General features: G+C 44.6%; 2 protein-coding genes and 1 long non-coding RNA gene across 6 annotated transcripts in view; 2 read left to right on the plus strand and 1 right to left on the minus strand.

The window, feature by feature from the left end:
• The first annotated feature begins 141 nt into the window (after nucleotides 1-141).
• aldh1a3 (aldehyde dehydrogenase 1 family, member A3) lies at nucleotides 142-14,023 on the plus strand. Its single transcript, XM_024261782.2, has 13 exons — nucleotides 142-349; nucleotides 435-539; nucleotides 1,632-1,772; nucleotides 3,324-3,453; nucleotides 3,973-4,034; nucleotides 4,265-4,393; nucleotides 5,625-5,738; nucleotides 6,529-6,631; nucleotides 6,719-6,903; nucleotides 7,102-7,266; nucleotides 9,028-9,185; nucleotides 10,198-10,272; nucleotides 10,347-14,023. Exons 1-13 carry the CDS (start codon nucleotides 272-274, stop codon nucleotides 10,414-10,416), a joined length of 1,515 nt encoding a protein of 504 aa, XP_024117550.2. The 5' UTR covers nucleotides 142-271; the 3' UTR covers nucleotides 10,417-14,023.
• LOC118599681 lies at nucleotides 7,891-16,394 on the minus strand. The gene is made up of 3 exons (XR_004949129.1): nucleotides 16,255-16,394; nucleotides 8,449-8,551; nucleotides 7,891-8,293 (listed from the first exon to the last, which is right to left on the minus strand). It is a non-coding gene; the product is annotated as an uncharacterized LOC118599681 (long non-coding RNA).
• Nucleotides 16,359-22,704, plus strand: part of lrrk1 (leucine-rich repeat kinase 1) — a 56,811-nt gene continuing 50,465 nt past the window's right edge. Inside the window, exons 1-10 of one of the 4 annotated variants that reach the window (XM_036215379.1) lie at nucleotides 16,359-16,546; nucleotides 16,761-16,832; nucleotides 17,716-17,800; nucleotides 17,858-18,296; nucleotides 18,369-18,434; nucleotides 19,307-19,479; nucleotides 20,895-21,066; nucleotides 21,164-21,343; nucleotides 21,828-21,964; nucleotides 22,217-22,443. In XM_036215379.1, the coding sequence (XP_036071272.1) occupies nucleotides 18,371-18,434; nucleotides 19,307-19,479; nucleotides 20,895-21,066; nucleotides 21,164-21,343; nucleotides 21,828-21,964; nucleotides 22,217-22,443 (953 nt within the window). In that variant the 5' untranslated portion in view covers nucleotides 16,359-16,546; nucleotides 16,761-16,832; nucleotides 17,716-17,800; nucleotides 17,858-18,296; nucleotides 18,369-18,370. Of the gene's footprint in view, nucleotides 16,547-16,760; nucleotides 16,833-17,715; nucleotides 17,801-17,849; nucleotides 18,297-18,368; nucleotides 18,435-19,306; nucleotides 19,480-20,447; nucleotides 20,579-20,636; nucleotides 20,678-20,894; nucleotides 21,067-21,163; nucleotides 21,344-21,827; nucleotides 21,965-22,216; nucleotides 22,444-22,704 lie in introns of those variants that run through there. The other 3 variants (XM_024261779.2, XM_024261780.2, XM_024261781.2) reach the window with 3 other exon arrangements.

Raw genomic sequence — 22,704 nt, forward strand, 5'->3', positions numbered from 1 at the left:
GGGTTATTTGAGTGGTAACTCCTGTAGTCCACACACACACACACACACCCAGACTCAGCTATTTTAAGGTCCTGAGGAGCCCAACATCCTCTCCTGTCAAAAATTCTGTTACCCTCTGTGCTCCATGAAGGGCTCTCTGACCCCCCATCTGCTGTTTGGGAGGAACCCAGACTGCTCTGAGGACCCCCTCTGAGGACCCCCTCTGAGGACCCCCTCTGGTCACTCTATAAAATGGTTCAGTTCTGAAGACTCGGTTCTTTCGGATGTCGGGATGGCCGACCGAGAGTTCAGAGTGTTTGGGGGGAGTTCTCCGTTGCCAATCAGCATTCAGCAGGTCACACACACCAAGGTAACCCGGATCCAAACATTCTGACCCTGACCCGGGAATCGGCTCCGGACCCTCAAGAGACTCAAACTTTTCCCTCACTTCTCAGATCTTCATCAACAACGAGTGGCGCCGGTCCATTCGAGGCAGAACTTTCCCCACCCAGAACCCCGCCACGGGAACCGAAATCTGCCAAGTGGAGGAGGCTGGAAAGGTGAGCAGAGTTTGGTTAAACAGGTGAGAGGATAAACAGGTAAGAGGGTGAACAGCTACGTTAATGAACAGGTGAGAGGATAAACAGGTGACTTAATGAACAGGTGAGAGGATAAACAGGTAAGAGGGTGAACAGCTACGTTAATGAACAGGTGAGAGGATAAACAGGTGACTTAATGAACAGGTGAGAGGATAAACAGGTAAGAGGGTGAACAGCTACGTTAATGAACAGGTGAGAGGATAAACAGGTGACTTAATGAACAGGTGAGAGGATAAACAGGTAAGAGGGTGAACAGCTACGTTAATGAACAGGTGAGAGGATAAACAGGTGACTTAATGAACAGGTGAGAGGATAAACAGGTAAGAGGGTGAACAGCTACGTTAATGAACAGGTGAGAGGATAAACAGGTGACTTAATGAACAGGTGAGAGGATAAACAGGTAAGAGGGTGAACAGCTACGTTAATGAACAGGTGAGAGGATAAACAGGTGACTTAATGAACAGGTGAGAGGATAAACAGGTAAGAGGGTGAACAGCTACGTTAATGAACAGGTGAGAGGATAAACAGGTGACTTAATGAACAGGTGAGAGGATAAACAGGTAAGAGGGTGAACAGCTACGTTAATGAACAGGTGAGAGGATAAACAGGTGACTTAATGAACAGGTGAGAGGATAAACAGGTAAGAGGGTGAACAGCTACGTTAATGAACAGGTGAGAGGATAAACAGGTGACTTAATGAACAGGTGAGAGGATAAACAGGTAAGAGGGTGAACAGCTACGTTAATGAACAGGTGAGAGGATAAACAGGTGACTTAATGAACAGGTGAGAGGATAAACAGGTAAGAGGGTGAACAGCTACGTTAATGAACAGGTGAGAGGATAAACAGGTGACTTAATGAACAGGTGAGAGGATGAACAGGTGACTCAATGAACAGGTGAGAGGATGAACAGGTGACTCAATGAACAGGTGAGAGGATAAACAGGTGAGAGAATGAACAGATGAGAGGATTAACAGGACAGGACCCAGGTCTCCTGCCAGGTGCAGGTGTGCTGCAGGTACGCTGCATTCCTTCCCCTGTGGGTTTCTTACAGGACGATGTGGATGAGGCGGTGGCAGCAGCCAAGGCAGCCATGCAGAACGGCTCCTCGTGGCGGAGGATGGACTCTTGTGGGCGGGGCAGGCTCCTGAACAAACTGGCTGACCTGGTGGAGAGGGACCGCCTTCTTTTGGCGGTAACGCCTTCCTCATGAATGTTTGTTATGTTCAGAGTCTGCCTCTAGTCTGAGCCGCAGCTGCACATTCTGATGGACGTCTGGACTTCTGCTGATTGTTCTGTAGCGTTTGTTAACCTTCATGACAGATTCACTCCAGTAAAAACTGTTTTAATGTTACGGGTTCTTGTAGCGCTTGTTGATAGGTAAAAAATATAAGACTAAAACTATTTCTTTATTCAAACCATGAAGGATCAGGATCTGATCAAAACCTCTGTTTTTTTGCTGTGCTAACTATGGTATTGTATGAGGAAGTCTGGAGTGACAGAGAAGTATGTCCGAGCAGTGCAGGACATGTATGAGGGCTGTAAGACAGTGGTGAGGTGTGCTGTAGGGGTGACAGAGGAGTTCAAGGTGGAGGTGGGATTACATCAGGGATCAGCTCTGAGCCCCTTCCTGTTTGCAATGGTGATGGACAGACTGACGGATGAGGTTAGACAGGAATCACCATGGACTATGATGTTTGCAGATGATATTGTGATTTGTAGTGAGAGCAGGGAACAGGTGGAGGTGGAGTTAGAGAGGTGGAGGTTTGCCCTGGAAAGGAGAGGAATGAAGGTTAGCCGCAGTAAGACAGAGTACATGTGTGTGAATGAGAGGAACCAGAGTGGAAGAGTGAGGTTACAGGGAGAAGAGATAAAGAAGGTGGAGGAGTTGAAGTATTTAGGGTCAACAGTACAGAGTAATGGAGAGTGTGGAAAAGAAGTGAAGAGGAGAGTGCAAGCAGGTTGGAATGGGTGGAGAAAAGTGTCAGGTGTGATGTGTGACAGAAGAGTTTCAGCACAAATGAAAGGAAAGGTGTACAAGACTGTGGTGAGACCAGCCATGTTGTTTGGACTAGAAACAGTGGGACTGAAGAAAAGACAGGAAGCAGAGCTGGAGGTAGCAGAGATGAAGATGCTGAGGTTCTCTTTGGGAGTGACCAGGATGGATAGGATCAGGAATGAATACATCAGAGGGACAGCACATGTTAGAGGTTTTGGAGATAAAGTCAGAGAGGACAGACTGAGATGGTTTGGACATGTTCAGAGGAGAGACAGTGAATATATTGGTAGAAGGATGCTGAGTCTAGAGCTGCAGGAAAGAGGTCTAGAGGAAGACCAAAGAGGAGGTTTATGGATGCAGTGAATGAAGACATGAAGGTGGCTGGTGTTAGAGTGGAGGATGCTGAAGACAGGCTTAGATGGAGGAAACTGATTTGCTGTGGCGACCCCTGAAGGGAAAAGCCCAAAGGAAAAGAAGAAGTAACAGACAGCACTTTTAAAGCCTCATTTATAGAGATCAACAGATGAAAAAAAGTTGATTTATGGTCTGGTTTGCCTTTGAGGTCCAGAGGGTATACAGTCACACTCATGCATGTATTCACTCTCCTGTCTTGAGTGGCGTTCACTGAACGTCTGACACAATCAGCACTATAGATAGAGACGCTTTGAGACGCGGCTCCCTCTCCTGAGAATCAGGTGGCGCAGGTTCTGGAGGAAGTTGGTAGTAAATGCTCCTCTGGTTCCTCAGACCTTGGAAACCTTAGACACCGGAAAACCGTTCCTGCAATCCTACTTCATGGACCTGGAGGGTAGTATCAGAACGCTGCGTTACTTCGCCGGCTGGGCCGATAAGAACCACGGTCAGAGCATTCCCACAGGTGAGCAGGGGGTCGGTGACTGACAGGTGAGCTCCATCCATCCATGTTCTGAACCCTCTGGAGCCAACCCGGCTATTGGTGGAGGCGGGGTTCATCCCTGTCCTGGAACAGTGGGTGACGCTGGAGAAGGCCCAGGCATCAACCAGGGGAACATGAAACCATCGACCACTGTGGGGTAGCAGCTGGCACTCTCTCCTCGCAGTGAAAAGGTTCTGGTTCAAATCCTGGTCGTGTTCTTCCCGTGTGGAGTTTGCATGTTCTCCTGGTTCACGTTTCGATTCCTCTCATTGGTTCAGTGGAGGGTCTAAATTGTCTCTGGCTTTGAACCTGTCTGCAGTTATGCGGTCATGGGTGGTCTGAGTGGACCCCGCCTTCGCCCAACAGTCACTGGGATAGGTTCCAGCAACCCTTTAATGGGTTTAGAAAGTGGATGGATGTTGTTGCTGGGTAATCCACTGTCCTGAACCTGCCCACTGCGAGGAGGAGGAGCAGAGACCAGGTATGTTTTCTGTATTCCAGATGAAGGCTTCCTCTGCTTGACCAGACATGAGCCCGTGGGGGTGTGCGGCGCCATCGTTCCTGTAAGTCTTCAGCCTCATGTGGTTCAGCAGGAAGGGTGAAGCGCTGGAATTATGTTGATGGCGTGAACACTCGTAGAATTAGCTAATTCCTGTCACTCCATCCTCTAAAAACTTGTGTTTGGGATTTCAACCATGTCATTTATGTTTATATCAGAATCCTCCCTAAAGTTTGTGGATTTGAATGTGATTTCTTGCTGGATCTGACCAGTCCTTGCTGGTTCCGGTTTCAGTGGAACTTCCCTCTGCTGATGTTCACCTGGAAGCTCGGCCCTGCGCTCAGCTGTGGAAACACGCTGGTCATCAAACCGGCGGAGCAGACCCCCCTCACTGCGCTGCACATGGGATCCCTCATTCAAGAGGTGGGAAATGAATGTGGGTGAAGGGTCAGACGCTGCACACTGGACTAGTGGACAGTTTCTTCACTGATGCTGCAACCTTCCGATTTTATCTAGAGACATTAACTCTGTATACTGCCATCCTTCTGTCCTGGAATCACATCTCTTTGCTAGCCTGGAGTTTTTAGAGCTTCAGAGTTTCAGTTTCTCTGGTCTGAGGACCTAAATCGCAGGTTTTTATTGATCTGTGTCACGGTACAGTGGACTTATCTCTGTCCATCAGGTTCACCAGTCCTCCTGTCCGACTTCCTTCATTCCCTCCTTTCCCTGAAACAAACCTTCCTCCAAAACATGGAAAGTTGTCCAGATTCAGCCTGTAGGCCACAAGTGTCAAAGTCAAGGCCCGGGGGCCGGTTCCGGCCCTCCAGATCTTTTTATTTTATTGTTATTAATGGCCCGAAATTGGCAAAATTGGCACTCTGATAGCTTTTTGGACTATTTTGGCATTTACTAAGATTTTCTAGGCTATTTTGGAGTTTAGCTAATATTTCAGCTACATGCTAGCTGTTTTGGCTGATTTTGGCTTTTTTTTAAAGTTGTTTTTTCGGCTGTTTTGGAGATAGATAGATAGATAGATAGATAGATAGATAGATAGATAGATAGATAGATAGATAGATAGATAGATAGATAGATAGATAGATAGATTTTCAACTATCAGCTTCAGTTTTTTTTAACTATGAGATTCAGCGTTTTCAGCTATGAGCTTCAGAGTTTTCAGCTTCAGCTTTTTCAGCTATCAGCTTCAGCTTTTTCAGCTATTAAATTCAGTGCTTGTAGCTATCAGCTTCAGCAATTCAGCTAATTGATTCAGTGTTTTCAGCTATCAGCTTTAGTTTTTTTTAGCTTCAGCATTTTCAGCTATCAGCCTCAGTGTTTTCAGCTACCAGCTTGAGCATTTTCAGCTTCACCGTTTTCAGTTATGAGCTTCAGCATTTTCAGCTATCAGCTTTAGCGTTTTCAACTGTGAGCTTCAGCATTTCAGCTATCAGCTTCATTGTTTTAAGCTATTAGCTTCTGCGTTTTCAGCTATCAGCTTTAGCATTTTTAGCTGCAAATTTCACCAATCTGCAGCTATCAGCTTCAGCTTTGTTAAGTATCAGCTTCAGCATTTTCAGCTATTAAATTCAGTGTTTCCAGCTATCAGCTTCAGCGTTTTCAATTATTAGCTTCAGTAGAACTGCCTGTTTGATTTCAGGCCAAGTTTCCTGCTGGAGTTGTGAACATCGTTCCTGGCTTTGGAACCACTGCTGGAGCGGCCATCACTAACCACATGGACGTGGACAAAGTGACCTTCACCGGCTCCACCGCGGTATGAACTGACTTCCTGTGTCATCACCGTTCTGACGGATTCACGCAGGAACCACCTGGGTTCTGCGTCTGTCAAAAACATGGAGGGTGTTGAACCCAGGAGGCAGAAGCACAGATCTGTAAGAGAACCGATTCCTTTAAGAGGAAGGTGCGATTTTATCGATGCTCTTCTTATTAATACTTATCGATCAGGTATTTTTATCAATACTGTTTATCATTTGTGTTACATCTGAGACCGCGTGCTGTCTGCATCTACTTTGGAAAAGAGACACACCGTTATGTTCGTGGCCGTGTTTGTTCGTTTGTCAGAAGAGGACTGTAGAATCTGCTTCCTGTTGTAGTGCAGGAGACAGATGATGATGATGCTGACTTTTCTACATGTGAACAACTACAGTGTGTCGGTTTGCTGTCTTTTGGTCTGGTTTTGGTCTTGCCTTTGTCTGGTCTTTGTCTGGTCTTTGTCTGGTCTTTGTCTGGTCTTTGTTTGGTCTTTGTTCTGGTGTTTGGTCTGGTTTTTGGTCTGGTTTTTGGTCTGGTTTTTGGTCTGGTTTTCGGTCTTGTCTTTGTCTGGTCTTTGTCTGGTCTTTGTTCTGTTGTTTGGTCTGGTGTTTGGTCTGGTTTTTGGTTTGGTTTTTGGTCTGGTTTTGGTCTTGTCTTTGTCTGGTCTTTGTCTGGTCTTTGGTCTGGTTTTTGGTCTGGTTTTTGGTCTGGTTTTTGGTCTGGTTTTTGGTCTGGTTTTTGAGGGTGGTTCCTCCTGGATCAGGACAGTCAGAAGCTGAGTTCTTCCACAGGTGGGTCAGCTGGTGTTGGCAGCAGCAGCTTCCAGTAATCTGAAGAGAGTGACTCTGGAGCTGGGAGGAAACAACGCCTGCATCGTCTTTGCTGACTGTGACTGTAAGTGCTGATTTATCTGCTGTTACTTTCAAAGCTCCGCCTCCAGGGCTTTAATCAGCCATTGATGAGCAGCCTCTGTGTCTGCAGTGGAGCTGGCTGTGGAGTACGCTCAGAACGGAGCATTTTATAACCAGGGTCAGTGCTGCACGGCCGCGTCTCGGATCTTTGTGCAGGACGCCGTCTATGAGGAGTTTGTGCGTCGCAGCGTGGAAAAGGCGAAGACGATCGTCATCGGAGACCCGCTGGACCCACGGACGTCCCATGGGCCGCAGGTACGAGGACAGCCAGAGCAGCTCGTACTTTAGCTGGAGTCCACGTGAACCAGGTGTTCTTAGGGTTTCAGGTTCAATCCTTTCCATTTCTTTGCTGGTTTGATTCTTGGGGTTTGTGGGGGGGTCACAGAGGCAGTCATCGCTCTGCTGACGGCCGTGTGCACGCCTCTCATTCCTGCTCCTGCTTGTCCTGAGCAGATTGACCGAAGACAGTTTGATAAAGTCATGGATCTGATCAAGAGCGCCGCAGAGGAAGGGGCCACGCTGGAGTTCGGAGGGGGGGCTGTCAGCAACAGGAGCCTCTTCATCCAGCCCACTATTTTCTCTGGGGTCAAAGATCACATGCGAATTGCCAAGGAGGAGGTACCACTCTGTCCGGTTTCTATCTGTCTGTGTCTCTGTGGTTTTGACACTCACATTTTAGTAGTTTAATCACCTTAATCACCAACCTTGAAGAATTTCCTTACATTTGAAAGTGCAAATCTGGCAAATTCCTAGACCACAAAGTCAAAGTCACGGCCCAGGGGCCGGATCCGGCCCTCCAAGTAATTCTATCTGGCCCTCCAGATCATTTTATTTTATTGTTATTAATCGCCCGATGTTATTTATATGTTGTTACATCTTTGTGATATTGCACATCAAAATCAGTAATGGTAATTTAACTCCCATAGAGTCAATTTTAACTCTTTGCGAGTGTTTATATAATTCTCACCAGCCCAGAGTTAAAATTACACTATAGAAAGTGTAACTTTTTAAACTCTAAAATAGTGTTAACCAACTGACAGTCTTAGTGTTGTTTTTTGACACTTTGACAGTGTGTTTTTAACACTAAATTGTGTCTAAAATTAACTCTTTCTTTGAGTTGATTTTCCATCATTACTTTTTTGTACATTGAAATATAATTTATCTTTTGTTCAGTTTAATTTTATAAGTAATCAAAAAAAAACATAAAATATATTTGTCTTAATATTCTTTAATTATGTTAATGTCAATATGTACATACAAATAACCATCAGCAGTTGAATTGTGCCTTTCTCTGATCATGAAGAAGACATGAAGCTACTCGTTCATCCTTTCCCTGCTAATCCACAGCTGGGTTGAAGGTTCAGCGGTTCGAGAAAAAGTGTCCAGATATGTTATGAAGTGAACGAAATAATTTAGCATTTAGCAGGCTTTTTAACTCTTTATTAAGAGTAACAAATCCTCCAAGCTATAAGGTAACCTTGACCAGAGTTACACCAAAGACAGCGGTACAATATAAATGGTGTCATCTTTACTGTACGCACATAGTCAGAACCGTCTGTGATGTGAAGAACATCTTCCTCTTCTGCTGTGTCAGTCATCAAAAATATGAGCTTCAGCTCCATCTGGAAGTCCAAACTTGTTTTTACTAGAAAAAACAATGGCAGGAGAAAATGGAATTTACAAAACACTAACATACAGTTATAATAACATCTCCTATTTTGTCCACTATTCCCAGCTTTCTTCCATTTTTAGCAAAATCCAAATGATGTAAATATGTCATTGTACAAAATGGCTACTTACCTTCACTGATGAAATCTAAATAGGTAAATCCTGGCTGTAATCTGATTTATCTCTCGGCACTTCTGTATTTGACCTTTCGCAGCGTGACGACTGGTAGCAGAATCTGTGAATGAACAAATGTTTAGTTTACACTGAAGTGCGTCTTTAGCATTGCAAAGCTAAAGGATAGCAAGATCCTTTTGAAGCTAACTAACACTTTCTGAACAGGCTTTATGTTTATAAAAGCAAATAAATATGTTTTCTTAGCTTTTTAAAACAAATATTGGAGACGGAAATTCCCCCTTCGCTCTCTACTCGTCCTCCGCAGTCCAAGAAAAACACACTTGAAACAACTCCGTCAACCGGTGTTATTGGAAGCTCCGCCTCTAAAGCTGTTTTAACTCAGGGGTGTTTAAAACAGCACCAACATCAACACTTATCAACTCAAAATGCTTAACACTGGAAAAATCAACACAAAATGAACACTACAGATTTTGTTGTGAAGCCAAGGTAAATAAAATTGAATTGAAATGAATTGAATCCCTGACTCGTGCTGACCCGCCTTCCTGACCCGCTCTTTGTTCCTGACGTCTTGTCCAGATCTTCGGCCCGGTTCAGTGCATCTTCCGGTTCAGCAGCCAGCAGGAGGCTGTGGACAGAGCCAACCGCTCCCAGCTGGGTCTGGTGTCGGCCATCTTCACCTCCAGCATGGACCGGGCTCTGTCTGTTTCTGCTGCCATGGAGACCGGAACTGTTTGGTGAGTCGAGTCCAAAGCCGCGTCCTGACTCCGGTGCTGCATCTGTTGTCTGGTTACGTCACTGCGCCGCGACAAGTGCTGCCAAAATTTGACGGTTCCTTCAAATGCGGCCAACAAATACGTCCTGCTTTTCCCTAAATTCAACATCGGTCTCCATCTGTGCCTGTGCCTTCCTGCTCTCGGGTTGGGGGGTTCTCCGGGGGTGGGGTCCCGCGTTGGCCCTCTTGGCAGGGTGGGGGGGCTGCTCTTCTGGCTGGTCTGGGGCCTGCACTCTCTGTGTTTCTGTGCCTTCCTGCTCTTGGGTGTGGGGGGCCTCTGCGGCGGTCCCGCATGCCCCGGTCTGGGTGCTCGGCGGGATTGCTCGGCGGGCGGTTTCTCTCCGTGGTCCCAGGGCAGGTGTTGGGGGGTCCTGGTTGCTGCTGCCCCGGAGGGGGGTCTGGGCGTGGGGATTGTCTGGTGCTCTCCCCCTGAGTACATTCCATCTTTATCCTCATTACTAAACCATAAACGCTCACCTGAGCACAGGTATCAGCTCACCTTAGCACTAACCGTTTGTGTGACAGAATGAAAGTCTTTATCTGTGTCGGTTTGTATGATGGAGTGTGTGAGCTGCTGTTATATTGTGTACATTCTGACTAGTTTAGATGTGGAGACTATTCAGGTGTGTGTGTAACTACAGAGTGTGTGTGTAGACAGGCCCCGCCCACTCTAGTTTACTATTTAGACCTGGATGTTTTAAGTTGTTGTTTCCCTCTGTTGCCATCTTCTTTTTTTTCTAAACCAAGGGAGACCACAGCCGTGGAGGGACGAAGCCCTCAGATCCAGACAGTGTCAGCTCAAATAACATGACTGCTGTTTAAGGACAGAGCACCGGGTCGGTACTGGGTCTTCCAGGACCAGCTGGGAGGGAGTCCAACACAAAAGCCTCAGCCAGCTGGAAAAACTAAACCAGACATTGTTGGTGCTTGTGTGAGAACCAGAGGCCAGCTCATAACCCCCCCTCTGTCATCAGGGTGAACTGCTACAACGCCCTCCACGTCCAGACCCCATTCGGAGGTTTCAAGATGTCGGGCGTCGGCCGAGAGCTGTAAGATCCATTCAAGTTTCTGCTCTTTTTCCTCACAAATATCTTACACCTGATGTACTTTTGATGCCCTGCAGGGGGCAGTATGCTCTGGCCGCATACTCGGAGGTGAAAACCGTCACCATGAAGTGCAGAAAGATGCTGTGAAAAACAGCTTCCTGAAGACCAAGTCACAGCAAAGTCACCATGAACCCAACGGGTCTGGATTACAGATCATGTTACACTTTGTATCATCATGAAGACTGGACTTTGGAAGAAGTTTTAGCTTCATGTAGATCTGATCCTAGATAAGTTTTGGCTTCATGTAGATCTGATCCTAGATAAGTTTCATCCGGATCTGATCCTAGAGAAACTTCAGCTTCATGTAGATCTGATCCTAGAGAAGCTTCAGTTTCATGTAGATCTGATCCTAGATAAGTTTTGGCTTCATGTAGATCTGATCCTAGAGAAGTTTCATCTGGATCTGATCCTAGAGAAACTTCAGCTTCATGTAGATCTGATCCAAGAGAAACTTCAGCTTCATGTAGATCTGATCCTAGATAAGTTTTATCCGGATCTGATCCTAAAGAAACTTCAGCTTCATGTAGATCTGATCCTAGAGAAGCTTCAGTTTCATGTAGATCTGATCCTAGAGAAGTTTCATCTGGATCTGATCCTAGAGAAACTTCAGCTTCATGTAGATCTGATCCTAGAAAAACTTCATCTTCATGTAGATCTGATCCTAGAGAAATTTAATCGTCATGTAGATCTGATCCGAGAGAAACTTCAGCTTCATGTAGATCTGATCCTAGAGATGTTTCATCTGGATCTGATCCTAGAGAAACTTCAGCTTCATGTAGATGTGATCCTAGAGAAGTTTTGGCTTCATGTAGATCTGATCCTAGAGAAGTTTCATCCGGATCTGATCCTAGAGAAACTTCATCTTCATGTAGATTTGATCTTAGAGAAGTTTTAGCTTCATGTAGATCTGATCCTAGATAAGTTTTGGCTTCATGTAGATCTGATCCTAGAGAAGTTTCATCTGGATCTGATCCTAGAGAAACTTCAGCTTCATGTAGATCTGATCTGAGAGAAACTTCAGCTTCATGTAGATCTGATCCTAGAGAAGCTTCAGTTTCATGTAGATCTGATCCTAGAGAAGTTTCATCCGGATCTGATCCTAGAGAAACTTCAGCTTCATGTAGATCTGATCCTAAATAGGTTTTGGTTAAATGTAGATCTGATCCTAAAGAAACTTCAGCTTCATGTAGATCTGATCCTAGAGAAGTTTCATCTGGATCTGATCCGAGAGAAACTTCAGCGTCATGTAGATCTGATCCTAGAGAAGTTTCATCCGGATCTGATCCTAGAGAAACTTCAGCTTCATGTAGATCTGATCCTAAATAGGTTTTGGTTAAATGTAGATCTGATCCTAAAAAAACTTCAGCTTCATGTAGATCTGATCCTAGAGAAGCTTCAGTTTCATGTAAATCTGATCCTAGAGAAACTTCAGCTTCATGTAGATCTGATCCTAGAGAAGTTTTGGCTTCATGTAGATCTGATCCAAGAGAAGTTTCATCCGGATCTGATCCTAAAGAAACTTCAACTTCATGTAGATCTGATCCTAGAGATGTTTCATCTGGATCTGATCCTAGAGAAACTTCAGCTTAATGTAGATCTGATCCTAGAAAAACTTCATCTTCATGTAGATCTGATCTTAGAGAAATTTAATCTTCATGTAGATCTGATCCCAGAGAAACTTCAGCTTCATGTAGATCTGATCCTAGAGAAGTTTCATCTGGATCTGATCCGAGAGAAACTTCAGCTTCATGTAGATCTGATCCTAGAGAAGTTTCATCCAGATCTGATCCTAGAGAAACTTCAGCTTCATGTAGATCTGATCCTAAATAGGTTTTGGTTAAATGTAGATCTGATCCTAAAGAAACTTCAGCTTCATGTAGATCTGATCCTAGAGAAGCTTCAGTTTCATGTAAATCTGATCCTAGAGAAACTTCAGCTTCATGTAGATCTGATCCTAGAGAAGTTTTGGCTTCATGTAGATCTGATCCTAGAGAAGTTTCATCCAGATCTGATCTTAAAGAAACTTCATCTTCATGTAGATCTGATCCTAGAGATGTTTCATCTGGATCTGATCCTAGAGAAACTTCAGCTTCATGTAGATCTGATCCGAGAGAAACTCCAGCTTCATGTAGATCTGATCTTAGATAAGTTTTATCCGGATCTGATCCTAGAGAAACTTCATCTTCATGTAGATCTGATCCTAGAGAAGTTTCATCTGGATCTGATCCTAGAGAAACTTCATCTTCATGTAGATTTGATCCTAGAGAAGTTTTAGCTTCATGTAGATCTGATCCTAGATACGTTTTGGCTTCATGTAGGTCTGATCCTAGAGAAGTTTCATCTGGATCTGATCCTAGAGAAACTTCAGCTTCATGTAGATCTGATCCGAGAGAAACTTCAGCTTCATGTAGATCTGATCCTAGATAAGTTTTATCCGGATCTGATCCTAAAGAAACTTCAGCTTCATATAGATCTGATCCTAGAGAAGCTTCAGTTTCATGTAGATCTGATCCTAGAGAAGTTTCATCTGGATCGGATCCTAGAGAAACTTCAGCTTCATGTAGATCTGATCCGAGAGAAACTTCAGCTTCATGTAGATCTGATCCTAGATAAGTTTTATCCGGATCTGATCCTAGAGAAACTTCTCCTTCATGTAGATCTGATCCTAGAGAAGTTTTATCTGGATCTGATCCTAGAGAAACTTCAGCTTCATGTAGATCTGATCCTAGAAAAACTTCATCTTCATGTAGATCTGATCCTAGAGAAATTTAATCTTCATGTAGATCTGATCCGAGAGAAACTTCAGCTTCATGTAGATCTGATCCTAGATAAGTTTCATCTGGATCTGATCCTAGAGAAACTTCAGCTTCATGTAGATCTGATCCTAGAGAAGTTTCATCCGGATCTGATCCTAGAGAAACTTCAGCTTCATGTAGATCTGATCCTAAATAGGTTTTAGCTTCATGTAGATCTGATCCTAGATAAGTTTTGGCTTCATGTAGATCTGATCCTAAAGAAACTTCAGCTTCATGTAGATCTGATCCTAGAGAAGCTTCGTCTTCATGTAGATCTGATCCTAGAGAAGTTTCATCCGCATCTGATCCTAGAGAAGCTTCATCTTCATGTAGATCTGATCCTAGAGAAACTTCGTCTTCATGTAGATCTGATCCTAGAGGAGCTTCAGCTTCATGTAGATCTGATCCTAGAGAAGTTTCAGCTTCATGTAGATCTGATCCTAGAGAAGTTTCATCCACATCTGATCCTAGAGAAGCTTCATCTTCATGTAGATCTGATCCTAGAGGAGCTTCATCCGCATCTGATCCTAGAGAAGCTTCATCTTCATGTAGATCTGATCCTAGAGAAGTTTCATCCGCATCTGATCCTAGAGAAGCTTCATCTTCATGTAGATCTGATCCTAGAGAAACTTCGTCTTCATGTAGATCTGATCCTAGAGAAGCTTTATCTTCATGTAGATCTGATCCTAGAGGAGCTTCAGCTTCATGTAGATCTGATCTTGGAAAGAGGTTTAGGGACATGAAAGATTGATTTTTATTTCATGATGTGAATTTTATGTTCTCAGTCATAACCAGCAATCTTCCTGTTTTCAGCTTTCAGAAACCGTTTGTTGTGTTTGAAAATGTTCACCGGTTCTGTCATGATTTACTCATTAACGAGCAGCACGAATGATGATTAATTAAAGTGAAGAAAACAACCAGTGTCTGGGATCTGTTTTTTGTAACACCTGAAGACATCACTCTGTCAGATCAGAGCATGTCATGGAGAACAGTGTCATTCATTATCCTGTGAGTAGAGAGAAAATATGCCGTCTTTGAATGATGTCGGTTTTCAGGTATAAACTTTAATTTAGCAGTAAAATCCAGTCTGCTGAATGAACGAAACAGAATGAGGAAGACGAGGAGGAGCAGGAAGTGATGAGGATGTGTGATGGACAGATGAAGGTCTGCATTCATGATGATGATGGTCAGTGTGTTGGGTTCGTTTCTGTTCTCTGATCAGCTGTTAGTGTTTACATCAGCTGTTACCGAGACTGCAGCAGCAGGTCAGCACAGAAACGTGGAGATTCAGACGAAAACTTCAGACATTCAGAGGAGAAACAGGGAATTGTTTTTGAAGTTTGTTCTAATAAATGGAACAAATTCTCTCCAAACTGTAGACTGGATTGGAAATGAAGAGTTCCGGGAAGATGGCGACCTGAGCAGTTGTCCTGTCCACAGCTCTGATCCGAGGTACCACTCACTCTAGCGTCGATGACGCCACCTTCTGGTCAAACCAATGGGGTGAAAAAAATCCCAGATCCAACCATTCTGCTGGAGTGTTTGTTTTCACAGATGTCCGGGGAAGGTTCTGACTTCTGAGACTGATAATTCAGGACATTGGCTAGCAGCCGTTCTGAATATTGATGAGTCTTTTGTGGTATTAGTAAATGTTTATGGGTATGCCTCTGTAACTCAAAACAGGCTCATGTTGGAAACAATACAGATGTGTTGTCAGATTATAACAGTTATATCACACAGACCATGTACTGATAGGTGGTGATTTTAATGTAGCTCTAAATGAATGGCTGGATGGATATCCTCCTAGACTTAATATCAATCAGTGGAACCCGATTTTGACAGAATTTATAGGTTCAAATCATTTAAGTGACATATGGAGAGAAAAATTCCTGAAGTTCCTCAATGTTCTTGGATCAAACCAAATGGGAGTATTATGTCCAGATTAGATCAATGGTTGGGCTCAACTTTGTTAAATAGATATGTTTCCCAAATCTCCATCTCAGCAGCACCATTGACAGATCCTTGTGTTATTGCTCTCAAACTAAATCCTGAAAATAATGCAAAACTTTAGAAAAGATTTTTGGAAACTCAATGCACAGATGACGAACATGTTAAGATAGTTAAAGAACTTACCCACACAATATGGAATAATGAAATAATTGGCAATTACTCAAGCAGATGGGGATATTTTAAATCCAAGGTTGGATATTTTTACATTACATTTAGTAAAACCAAAGGTAGAAAATGGAAGGATTTTGAAAGTAATTTACTTCATAACTTAAATAATTATGATGCTGATAAAGAATCCCTTTTGTCATTACAAATTAATTTAGACACTTTATACAAGGAAAAGCCTATAGAGCAAAATGAACAGAAGAGTACCTCCTATGTCTTCAATTTTCAAGAAAAAGATACAAGAAAAGAAATCTATTAATGCATTACTTGTAAACAGAGAAGAAATCACAAATCAAAGGACTATATCAGAAGAATTGTATAATTTTTACTCAAAACTATATTCCTGAAATTATGTACCAATGGATTCAATACGATTTCTTGATTGGATTAAAACATACATCCCAACATTGACTCAGTGTTCAAAGAAACCTGTGATTCTGAAATATCATTGAAGACTTGGATCAAGCCCTAATCAAATTGAAAACCAACAAAGCTCCTGGTTTATATTTGAATAAAAGTAAATGTGAGTTATTATCAATTCATGATCGTCCAACTGGCGCCTTCTTTAATATACCGATTCAATCTGAAATCAAGTACTTGGCGTTACAATCTCAAAGGATACAAATAAAAGAGAAACTCAAAACTTTGATCATACAATCCAAAAATCTAAAAGAACTTTGAACAGTTGGCTCCAAAGAGATCTTTCCATTTTTGGACCTATACTACTTACTAAAACAGCAGGTATCTCTCTATTAATCTATCCCTCACGTTGTTTATATCCATTAAATTCATCAAACAAATAAACAAAATTAATTTCAATGAAATCTGGAAGAACAAACACCATACTTCCTATATGGAACACGGAAGGAGGGGGGCTTGCTCTGTCCAGTTCTTATATACACTCTATGGGAAGAACTGATTGGATGTGCACGCGCGTCTGGCGTGACCGTTGTACCGTGAATTTATGCAGAAGAAACAGTCACGTGTCTGACCCGACACCACGGCTCCGATGAAGACCCGGTTCTCTCTGCCCGGGGAGGAGCAGCGGGCGGAACCGGACCCCGACTAACTTCAGTTCGGTCCACCTGTTTTACTTTGAAAAGCGACCCGGAAGTGAAGCGCTCTGCTTTTATTTTGGAAAGATTCAGCGGAAGTGCTCATTTCGAAAGGAGAAGTAAGAAAACAGTCAGAAACAAGGTGGACTTCGGCTAAAGCGGGTCCGGACAGCGGGTTCGGACCGCCGTCAGGTGAGTGCTTTTATCCCGGGGTACCGGTACCGGTACCGACCCCAGACTCCGGGACAGTTGTTGTTTGAGGGAAAACTGGGACGATGTCGTGCAAAATGTTCTTATCGATGTCGAACCGAACCTGGCTTTTTTTGTCTTTCTGGTTTATTTAATCTGAAAATCTGAAGAATCCCAGAACCTCTTCAGTTCCGTAAACATCTCCACTTTGATGCAGGTTCTGCAGAGAATGGACCGAGCCTGGGCAGAACGGAATTCTGGGTGATTCTGCTAGGAAGGAGGTCCTCGGGTAGGTAAACAACTGAGACAGAAAACAAACAAACAAATCAGAACTCTAGAAGAGTAAAAAAACAACATGTTTCAACGGAGGAACCACTTCAGCTAAATAAACCAAATGTATGAATAAACAATCTTAAAAACACACACACTCGTGCAGGTAAACTACACAAACTTCAGGTAAAAAACAAGAATCCCACATGGAACGACTGTGACGTCAGCTCAGCCGCATAGGGGGCGGGGCCACTAACCAGAACCGTTTCTCAGCAGAAGCTGCTCCTCTGAGATGATTGGAGGATCTGTACGATGACATCACATCTACTGTTTCAGACTGTCTGTAAATGAACACGTCGATAAAGTTTTTTATGCCAAATCCTACAGACGGATTCTCATGTTTCATTTCCTGTTGATTCAGACCAATGGTGGGAATTAGTCTGGAGATACGATACGTATCACAGTACACGTGTCAAAGTATATATCTAAGTACACGTGTCACAGTATAATATGAGACATGTGTCAGTGGTCCAGCAGGATGATCCGGCGCTCGAATGATCTTGAATGTTTAATTTTGTCCTCGTTGACTCTCTGCGGCGCTGAATCTCCATTTTCATACAGGTGGAAGTAAACATTGATTTCTCTGCTCTTCGCCATGACGACGGTCTTTTTCAGAGCGTTGTACACACGATGTAACTGCCATGTATCAGGTCACTTAACCAGAACCAGTTCAGCAGAACTTTGGTCTCATTCAATGCTTCCAGCTAGCGGTCGAGGTTTCAGACGCTGAACTACAAGTTTGGTTCAAAACGTTTCAGTCAATATCGTCTCAGCAGCATTTCAAATGGATACAAGGATTGCTATATTTCACTGAATCATAAATTCTGTTATCTCTAATTCAGACGCGGTTGGAGCCGAACGCCTGGTCCATTTCTGTGACCTCTGAGGGGTTGCACGGATTACAGCAGGTCTCGGCAGATCCTGGAGGTCTCATCAGATACTGGAGATTTCAGCAGATCCTGAAGGTCGCAGCAGATCCTGGAGGTCTCATCAGATCCTGGAGATTTCAGCAGATCCTGGAGGTCTCAGCAGATCCTGGAGGTCTCATCAGATCCTGGAGGTCTCAGCAGATCTCGGAGGTCTCATCAGATCCTGGAGGTCTCAGAAGATCTCGGAGGTCTCATCAGATCCCGGAGGTCTCATCAGATCCTGGAGGTCTCATCAGATCCTGGAGGTCTCATCAGATCCCGGAGGTCTCATCAGATCCTGGAGGTCTCAGCAGATCTCGGAGGTCTCATCAGATCCTGGAGGTCTCAGAAGATCTCGGAGGTCTCAGCAGGTTCCTGGAGGTCTCAGCAGATCTCGGAGGTCTCAGCAGGTTCCTGGAGGTCTCAGCAGATCCTCGAGGTCTCAGCAGGTTCCTGGAGGTCTCAGCAGGTTCCTGACCAGAAGCTGGACCACAGGAATGCTGAGAGCAGCTCAGGTCTGTAGACGTCCTGGTTTGCTTTGCTTTCAGTCTTTAAGCAGCTGAGCTTTGGCACTGGTTCTCCTTCAGAGATGTCCTACTGGTCCGTCGGCGTTCTTCAGGATCCGGGAATGACCAACACAGAGGAGGATGAAGGTGAGAGATGTCCCAGCATCTGCAGATTTTCTTCACAGCTGTTTGATCGTGTCAGAACAGTGTTGGTACAGCTATGTTTAGAAAACAGAAGTGAGAGGACGGTTTGTGCCCCCCCAGTGATTTTAGTTTGCATGAACGGACGGAGTCTGTCAGAGACAGAAACCTGCGGCTCAGACTTCTTCTTTCACTGCTTCCATTCCTGAACTGGATGCAGTTCTCGTTTCGACCACTGGGGGTGCCATTCAGATGGTTTCATTGTTCATGTCAAAGAGCTTTTACTCTGAAACTAAGGGTCATCACTTTAATGTCTAATAAAAAATCCGTCTCATAATTTTATTGCTCAAACTGTCACATCATTAAAGCGGGAGGGGGTAAACCTGACACCACTATTGACCAATCAGACGCAGCTAAAAGCCAAGCCAGGGAAAGGTAAAAAAAAACCAGAGCATCAATGTCAACAATGATGCATGTATGGGTATGACCTTTGCCCTTCTCAGTCTGTTCGTCATGCTGGAAGTCTTGAGGAGACTACCAGCTCAGTGGCCTTGTGGGAGAGTGTCCACCCTGAGATTGGAAGGTCATGGGTTCAAATCCCGGCCGAGTCATATCAAAGACTCTAAAAATGGGACCCAGTGCCTCCCTGCTGGACACTCAGCACGAAGGAGTTGGACTGGGGGGTTAAACCACCAAATGCTTCCTGAGCGCAGCTGTGTCTGCAGCTCACCGCTCCCCCATTGGAGGGGTCAAATGCAGAGAACAAATTTCACACACTTAGGTGTGTGACAAATAGTGGGACTTTGTCTTTAGTAAACATAAATAGAGCTGAGATCAGATCAGACACAGTTTGGTTTGAACTGAATCGTATGTTTTAGGTTCTGGAGGGTCTCCGGTTCCTCCGCTGGAGCAGTCTGGGTCCAGGTCTCCTCCCTCCTCCCTCCTGGAAGACATCGAAGCCGCGTATCGGCGTGGAGACGAGGCGGACGCCGCAGAGCTGGTCCAGAAGGCCATGTGTTCCGAGTGCAGTGCAGGGGTCTGGCCTGATGGGGTGAGTCTGCTTCTCCTCCCCCAGGTAACTCATGGAATGCATTTGTTCTCATATATTTGCTCCTCGAAGTGAGTCGTGTTTTGGGCGGATCCAGTAAATCCTTTTTGTCTTTCCTGGGGTCTGTTTCAAGAAGCAGGTTTTGTTGGAACTCTGAGTTCGTGAACTCTAAATTCAGTAAAACTCTGAGTTTTCGGTTCCAGAAAGAGAGATAACTCAAACCAGTTAAAGTGGGTCAAACCAAGCCCGTTCCAAGAAGCGGGTTAAGCTGAACTCAGAATCAATCACTATGGTAACTGAGTCTGTGAACCAAACCTGGTCGGTAGCAGGTTTTCTTCAGGAAACTTAGAGTTCTCTGCGGTCTCCGCCCCTTTTTAAAGTGAAAGATGTTCAAATATGAGTTCCTCATTAACATTTAGAGAACATTCACATTAGAGACGTCACGTTTTCACCACGTAGAAACCAGAATGACATGTTCATTCATAGAGGATCATGTAGAGAGGAGGCTGATTAATCCAGAGGAAATGTTATTTACGTCGGTAGAGGATTTGGAGGACACGAGTCGACTGACTGCAGTTTCCTGATTCATTTTTATTTCAACGATATTATAAATAGTGAGTTTTTCCAGGGACTCGCTATTAAAAAATACAGAGTTTTCTTTTCCTCATTTTAAACCCTTAACAATAGGAATTTATTAAATTTCAAACACCGGGAAGGAGTCTCAACCCATTTACTGGGCTGTATATGAGACAAATGTTTGCTCAATTGTCAGGAACGCTGCTTCCCGAGCTCGAAATCCGGTTACGGAAAGTATTTTATGCTAGAAAAAAACACTGAAAAAAAAATGTTCCAGCTAATATTTTTTAAGTCTTGAGAATTAAATTTAAATAAGTGCTTATCAATCAATTGATTGATTCATTAATTTGTCCATCAAGAAGGCGTCTCTGTCTCCTCCTGGTCTTCCTGCAGTTTGGAGCAGACTGCAGTCTGACATGTCAGAGGAAGACGGAGGAAATATTGCCTCAACAGCAGGACGTTGAGAGGGAGGAGCTTAAACGTACAGATGAAGATTTGAGGGAGGAGCTTGGACGTACAGATGAAGGTTTGAGGGAGGAGCTTGAACGTACAGATGAAGGTTTGAGGGAGGAGCTTAGACGTACAGATGAAGGTCTGAGGGAGGAGCTTGGACGTACAGATGAAGGTTTGAGGGAGGAGCTTAGATGTACAGATGAAGGTTTGAGGGAGGAGCTTAAACGTACAGATAAAGATTTGAGGGAGGAGCTTAGATGTACAGATGAAGATTTGAGGGAGGAGCTTAAACGTACAGATAAAGATTTGAGGGAGGAGCTTAGATGTACAGATGAAGGTTGTTAGTCACGATTCATGATCTGATGTGTTCCCGCCTCTACCTGTTTCAGGTGAAGCTCCTGTCTTTGGCTGCTCACCATGGAGATGCTCAGAGCGTGACGTACCTCCTCAAAGACGCCCACATCGCCGTTCCTCAGAGGCCGTCAGGCTCTCATCCGGTTGTCCTCGCCGCTTCCTGTGGTCACTTGGTTGTGGTGCAGGAGCTGCTGGACTGTGTTCCAGGTAGGATGAAGACCTAAAGGCGCTGACTGGTGCAGATGTTCTGGTCCTGCGGAACCAGCTAACATGGAGCTCCATCATATGACCTCTGACCCTTCAGATGTGTCGGCAAACGGCGCCCTGCTTCGCCGCTCGCTGCTCGCCGCCTGTCAGCAGGGTCACATGGACGTGGTCCGGCTGCTGGTCCACAGATATGGCGCAGATGTTCAGGACTGCAACTCTCACAACCAAGAATTTGCTGTCATCAGCAAGTTGCCGCTGTACGCTGCTGCCCAGGCAGGTAAGAGATCACCGCAGGAAGGGAGCCGCCTGCGTCCTGCTGGGTTCCTGGTTACGGGGTCGGGGCTGATCAGCTGTTTGCTGAACATGACGGACCGCTCAACACCCGTGGTGGCGTGACCGTTCAAGAGCCTTGATGAGAAAAAAGTCAGAGGACTAAAGAGACATGATGAAAAAGAGTACGGCTCCCGGTAAGGAGGGAAACCATCGTGAAGCTGCGTCGTCATGGTGACCGTCACGCCAGATTGCTCAAAGTTGCAGTAAAGTTACGGTGACAATAAAAAGTTGCAACGTGTGCAACAAATCAAAGGGTTTGCTTTATAGTTGTGATCGCAACATCATGAAATCCTGGAGGATCTGATTATCTGTAAATTATATGAAGATCATCTGTGGATTATCTGTAGATCCTTCATAATCCACAGTGATCCTCTTTGTCAGCTGATCCTCCTCCCTCAGTTGTAGATCTGGTTGGATCTGTGTTGCAGGAAACACTGAAATCGCTCACTTCCTGCTGGAGCACGGAGCCGCGCTGTCGTCCTACGCCCTCATAGATCACTCTACCTTCAGCAAAGATCTCCTCAGACGGAGGCTGCAGGGATCAAACCAATCCAGTGGAGATCAGGTGAGTCCCTTAATGGACTAGTTTTGTGAGCTCAAACATAATTGGTTTTAAACACTGAACTCTAACAAAATGGATAAATAAGCTGATTACTAGCATATTCTGATTGGAAATGTGAGCTCTTCGTCTGACTTGTATTTGAGCCGTGAAACCCGGTTCTAGCTTGGCTCGGTTAGATCCAGGACGGGTCTTTGTCATTCGGAGGACTCCAGACTGATGACCTGCTGACCTCATCTGTTGTTTGTGGATCTGCAGGCTGTCACTGTTTGCTGGGGGGGTTTGCAGCTGCCCTGGTTGGAGCTGGACTGGTTTCTAGACGTCTCGTCTCGGATCGTCCACCTGGACTTGTCCTCCAACAGACTCGCCGCTCTGCCCTCGGTGGTTCCATGGGGTCTGATCCGCCTCCAGACTCTGGACCTGTCCAACAACAAACTGAAGGAGCTGCCTGCTGCTAACAACTCACAGGATGTCATCTGCTCCAGGTGAACAGGCCCCTCCCACTCCAGGTTCTGTGCTTATACAGCAAACACCTGTTTTTCAAATTATGGGATGTTTCAGGACCAAAAATAATCAACAAGTCACTTCCAAATCCAAATCCAAATCCAGGATTGGTTAAAGTCTGACCTGGTTTACCTTTCACCAGAGTTAGAACACACAAGTCCATCCATCATCCATCATACATCCATCCATCCACCCATCATCCATCCATCCATCCATCCATCATCCATCCATTCATCCATCCA

This window comes from Oryzias melastigma, linkage group LG15, assembly GCF_002922805.2.
Source record: "Oryzias melastigma strain HK-1 linkage group LG15, ASM292280v2, whole genome shotgun sequence".
In the NCBI taxonomy this organism is placed as follows: domain Eukaryota; kingdom Metazoa; phylum Chordata; class Actinopteri; order Beloniformes; family Adrianichthyidae; genus Oryzias; species Oryzias melastigma.

Bases quoted from the DNA above. Each gene is read 5' to 3' on its own strand.
- aldh1a3 (XM_024261782.2), top strand. From the start codon at position 272: ATGGCCGACCGAGAGTTCAGAGTGTTTGGGGGGAGTTCTCCGTTGCCA. The intron at 350-434 runs GTAACCCGGATC...CTCACTTCTCAG, and splicing joins AGCAGGTCACACACACCAAG to ATCTTCATCAACAACGAGTG. The intron at 6,632-6,718 runs GTAAGTGCTGAT...CTGTGTCTGCAG, and splicing joins CGTCTTTGCTGACTGTGACT to TGGAGCTGGCTGTGGAGTAC.